The sequence below is a fragment of the Drosophila ananassae genome, chromosome 2R (genome assembly GCF_017639315.1).
Source record: "Drosophila ananassae strain 14024-0371.13 chromosome 2R, ASM1763931v2, whole genome shotgun sequence".
In the NCBI taxonomy this organism is placed as follows: domain Eukaryota; kingdom Metazoa; phylum Arthropoda; class Insecta; order Diptera; family Drosophilidae; genus Drosophila; species Drosophila ananassae.
The window spans coordinates 25,296,674-25,302,154 of NC_057928.1; the positions used below are offsets into that span (position 1 = coordinate 25,296,674).

Sequence of the window (5,481 nt, forward strand, 5' to 3'; positions counted from 1 at the left end):
TGTGTGCATATTGAGTCACTAATCTTAATTACTTGTGCAGCATGCAACAAGAGCACTTAGCACTGATATCCTGGCATCTCGTGTTGCCACAGACATATGCACATACGTGATTATAGTTTCCGATGGCCTTTAGTGCTGCTCCTCCTCCGCTAGCTACCTCGTCATGAATCGTCCTTTTCTCTTAATTTTTTTTCTCCTCCTCTTAATAAATGTATGTGTGTATAGGGTTTTTGTTTTTTTGTTTCTTCTCTTTTCTCTTATTGATATAAATTCTCAATGAACGCGCCCATTCGATGGGCCTTTCATTTTCATGCGTGCCATTTGCAGCAGCTGGCGTTTTGGTCCTTCTGCGCTTGGTCCTTGCAGCTTGTTGCTGTTGATGCTGTCGATGTTGTTGCTGCTGTTGTTGCTATTTATGAAACGCTTGCAAATCTGTGGCAGATGCTCTGCCGCACATATATCCGCAGCCCATATACATTCCCGTATAGTATATCATATTTGGTTTGCGCATTAGCCCGGCCAGCAAGGCTAAGCGACACATGGAGCTCTGCCACGTAGATGGATGCACTGGGGGGAAAAATGGCTAAACAAATACTACATTTTAACAATATTAAAATAAATACTTTTTTTTTAGAAATTAATCTTTACTTTGAAACCTGTTCTTTCAGAAACTTTTTCCAACATCTAATCAACAAATCCCGATTATTCAATGACATTTCTTCAAGTACACTCCGTGTCATGCGTATATACATATGTGTTTGTTTGCCAAGTACATGCTTTCAGGGGGCGGTGGAGTGGGCAGCAGCATCCCCATGTTATCCTCCATGTCCTTGTGCTTCAACTCGACAAATATTCAACACGTATTCATTTCCTGCGGACGCTCAGTTGCCAACTGGCAACATTTTGTGTTCCGAGGGGGCGGCAGGCGGGTCTCTAAGGATAACCGGAGGTGGGGAGTGGGTGGTGGATGGTGCACAAGTGCAGCCAGGACATGGATACTTGCACTTGATGCCGTTACAGAAGCTTTCGCCGGGGCTGTAGCTGTTGCTGATGAAGTAGCGACAATGCGGCAATGCGTCGCAAACTCACTTTGAGTGCTACTTGGCAGGAAGACAACGACGCCAGACGACGAGGATGTGCTAGGATGTGCCAGGATGCGACGAAGTAGATTGAGATGAAGGTGCAGATGCAAAAGGATTCTAGAAGGGCCAGACACCAGCGAAGACAGCGTGACACGCAGCTAGAAGGACGTCGGAATTTCTCGACCCTGGATAAAGGAAGCTTTTCCTTTAAATTGGCGACAGATTCAATAGGAAATCTTTCAGAGAAGGAGAGAAACTGAATACCTGCCAGAGACAAGGCAATGAAGGAGTCCTTGAAGTGAGTAATATTAGAACTGCTTACAAGGAAAAGGAATTTTCTAACAAGAAATAAAAATAATTAATTGTAATTCATTTTAAACCAGCTCTGATCAAATAATAACTTTCAAAAAGGATATCAAATAATAACTATCCTCTGCTTTAACAGATTCCTAGTGAATTACGTAAGTTTACTCACCATGGCTAGACAAACTGCAGGATCCGGGAGTTCATATTTTACTAAAAATGTCCGCCTCTTCATATCCTTAAGACTCACTCGTTCCCCCTCACAAAGGAAGCCTTGATAAATTTCCCTCACGAAGTAACCTCATCGCCAGGCAGGGCGAATGTGTTGATCCTTTGACGATTGCACAACACTTCCAGGACATGCATTCCCCATTCCCAGTTCTCAGTTCCCATTGCCCCATTCTCCATTCACCCCCCTAGAGGTATCTCGTCAAGTGACCCTCTCGATGGCTCAGTGCGGTTCTCCAGGATGCCAGAATGCCAGGACGCTGGGACAGCAGGACGGCCGAACGGCAGCCTCTAGGACGTCAGGACTCCAGAGGGAGCCGTGAACGCTTAACGCCCGCTCACTCCTGAAGCGAAAGAGAGTCACACGTAGCCACGAAATCATTTTTCACCACTTAGTCACGTCGCTTTGACAGCACATACTCGGGAGGATGGGTCTGGATGGGATGTGGTGTATGGGATATGGAATATCTTGAGTCCTGTAAAAGGGGGGAGAAGCGGTTAGACTGGTAGTCTGGTTAGTCTCAGTTCTCATTCTCAGCCTCAGCATCCGCTCTTATCTGCGGTTTAGTTGCTTATAATTGGCAGACATGTAAGTGAAGTGGAGTGGAGTGACGTGGAGTGTGGAAGCTTTTCCCAGAGTCCTTGTTGCCTTCACTCACTTTCCCTGCTGGAATCCCTGACGAACCGGATGTCAGCCTGCCGGGACTGTTAATAATAGTTGTACTCGCAATCGCTCTAGCACTCGCACTCCCAGTCGCACTCGCAGGATATCTATATATCAGTAATTAAGCAACAACGGCAACTTGCCAGGACTTTCCCACGCAGCCAACAGGACATTGCGTGATGTTGTTATTAGAACTACACCTACCAACCTCCTACCTCCTATATCATACATCCTCCCTTCCTCCCCCTACCTCCCACGACAATTACAATTGTTTTTTTCCCCGCCCGTGTAGGAAAGCATAGTATCCTTCCTTCCTTCGGTGGGTCGAACAACAGATGGCATCAATCAAGTGGAAACCACTAAGTATAATGCAGCAATGTTGCCCAAAAAGTTCCCAGTTCCCACTGCAGTTTTGGAAATCTTGTAGCCGTCAGCAACCACCCTGCCACATGCATCCCTCACCCCCCCCCAGGAGGGGCAGCATAAAAATGAAAAAAAAAAAAACTATAACAAGTGCTCGTGGTACGTGTTGTCCTGCTATTTGGTTACCTTGTATGGTTGCACTTCCTCCACATTGCTCCTCTCAGTGCTTGTGGCACGAATCAAAGTATTGAATTTCTATATCCGTTTTTTCTCCTTTCTTTTTTTTTTGTTCAGTTTTGTGTATTGTTTGGGTGTAAGGGGCATGTTGCTTCAGTGTTGCTGTTGCTACACAGGAAAAAAAGGAAGTTACTATCTTGAGATGGCAAAAAAAGACTGTATTTCTAGGCGCTTTGAAAGGCGAATGATTTAATTTTTTTTCCTTTAACAAAATCCTAATAAATCCTAAATTGTAACCATTTTTGTATCTCAGTGTAGTAGAGCTGCTGCTGCTTATATAAGGACAACATTGGCAACAACAGCTCAGCAGGACTAAATGAGTGCACAGGAAGTTTTTACATTGCTCACCTTGAATGGGGTTTTCGGTTTTGGGCTGAAAGGGGGTGAGTTCTCGTTATGGGAATGGGAATGGGATTGGAAATGGGAATGGCACTGTAACTGGGTGAGGGACAATTAGGCCCTCTCGTCATCTGCATGTGTGTGTGAGTATCTGTGCGGCACAACGGAAACTGTCGCAAGTGATCGGCGTGTTGATAAGTTCAGCAACAACATCAGCAGCAACAGCAACTTGAACCCAAATGTGTATCGCATTTTGGCATTTTTGAATTGCCAAGGCAAAAGTTTCCAATGCGTTTTGTGGCTCTGACAAAAATCCATTTACTTTCATAGGATTTTCACATTTGTATACCCTCACAAAGGATAATGGCTCAATTATCTATGATTTTTGACTTGTATCTTCAGGATTTTATTGAAAAACCATTTTCAAAAAATAAAAACATTATTTGTTACAAAGTAAGTAATATTTTTTGGGTTTCAAAAAAGGGTATTGCCAGGATTAAAGTATATTGAATAAAACTTTCCTCGTTTAGATGCTAAATTTGGATAAATTTAATTAAATCTTGAATAGTTTAGACTTCACGTAGTTGTATTATAATATATGATTATTAAATAAGTTTGGCTAATCGAAATTTCTTTTGTCTTGAATTTGTAAAAGTTTAATTAAGGTGTTAGATTGCAAAAAAAATAAAAAACTTATTGTATGTGATAATAAAGGTTCTAGGTATCATTTTTTAATATTTAAAAATTTTTTCGAAAAGTTTCAGGAAGACATTTGTTTAAATTCCCTGAAATTAAAACCCAGAAAAATAAATCATCCAGCTGATAGAACACTACACGCTTCGCCGAGAGTATTTAAACCTTTTGGGTATAGAAAGTTTTAAATTTTTTTCTGTTTCGGTTACTTTTTTCGAGTGAGTTTTGGTTTTCTGCTGTAGCTTCAGCTACTCGGAAACAAAGTGCTATAAAAGTCACGCCCGAGGCGAAATGAGTTTTCCGATGGGGGGGAAGAAGCCGGAACTGAGGAGAGGCTGCTGCTTTTCCCGGCAGCGTGTTTTTTTCCGTGTTCAGCATCAGGTAAGGTAACCTTTTGTGCCGCCCATTAGAAACATGCACGCAGTCGGCTTAGTTAAGCATACAAATTGTGTGCGGAGCCAAATGCAAATGCGCCAGACGACTCACTCCGGCAATGTGGAAATGCTCGCACAGAAGTACAGAAATTCAAAAAATACAGAAATGTATAAAGAAATGTAGAAATGTGGAAATGCGGAAACGTGCGGGGATTTAACTTAGCTCCTGGACTGAGGCGGGAGGTCTGGGGTTCTGGGCTCTGGATCTTGGGATCTGGGATCTAAAATAGCTGGAAAACTTTGCCATGCGTGCCGCCATTTGACTCGCAAGATTGACACGCTGCCGAGAAAAGCCCGGGGGTTGGGACAAAACTGTGCAGATGTGTCCAATTTAGTGGAACACTGGACCCTCGGCTTCCTTCCAGAAGCAACAATCTCCCCCTGTCCTCACCCCCCCACAGAAGGAACAAGATGAATGCTAAACGCAACCCCTCAGGCAATTTTCGCTCGGCCACCCCCAGCAAGTGGTGGAAATTAATGCAGTAATTGCGGTAAGTGCTTGTCCTGGCTGCTGCTGATTCATAATTCGCATGTATTCAATTAAGGAGATTAATTATTTTAGCCACCCACTTCTTCTCAGTCCTTGCCCACTGCCAGGATTTTGAATCTGTCAAGAAAAGCGGCTTAGGGAAACTCTTTTCTTTGGGGATGTGTTTGGGGATAAGGGAGGCCTTTCCTTCGGGAGGTCAGTGTAAGGTCACGTGGCCACCATAAATATGCCGGACTATCGATTGTACCTGACCACGCCACAGAACTATCCATCTTCCATAAGAGATGTCAGCGGCAGGACCGGCGAAATCCTTATGCAAAAAATCTCAAACTGTCGGAATTTATTTGAAGCCAAGGAGGAAAAGGCTCATGACAATAATCAGGACCACCAAACAGGACAGAAGCCATGAGAGCCTGTTGGGTGTCAAATTCCAAGCGGTGGGGAGAAGGATGAAAACCACCCCCTGGTGGGGTGAAGCAATATTCCAATGCCGGCAAAATAAATTAGGCAAAAAACAAAAATTGACATTCTTGGCCAGGCTGGGCCGAGAAGGCCAAGAAGGCCAGGACATTGCCACTGATTAGAACAATATGCGTGAGTATGTAAGGCAATCTATGGAATACCATTCCATACACACATACCCGAACA

At 43.7% G+C, this 5,481-nt stretch overlaps 1 protein-coding gene across 1 annotated transcript; it reads right to left on the minus strand.

The window, feature by feature from the left end:
• Positions 1-3,189: 3,189 nt before the first annotated feature.
• Positions 3,190-5,105, minus strand: LOC26514307. Its single transcript, XM_032454882.2, is given in 3 exon segments — positions 3,190-3,249; positions 3,251-3,444; positions 5,081-5,105. Coding segments are annotated over 3 exon segments (279 nt in total).
• Between the last annotated feature and the right edge of the window lie 376 nt (positions 5,106-5,481).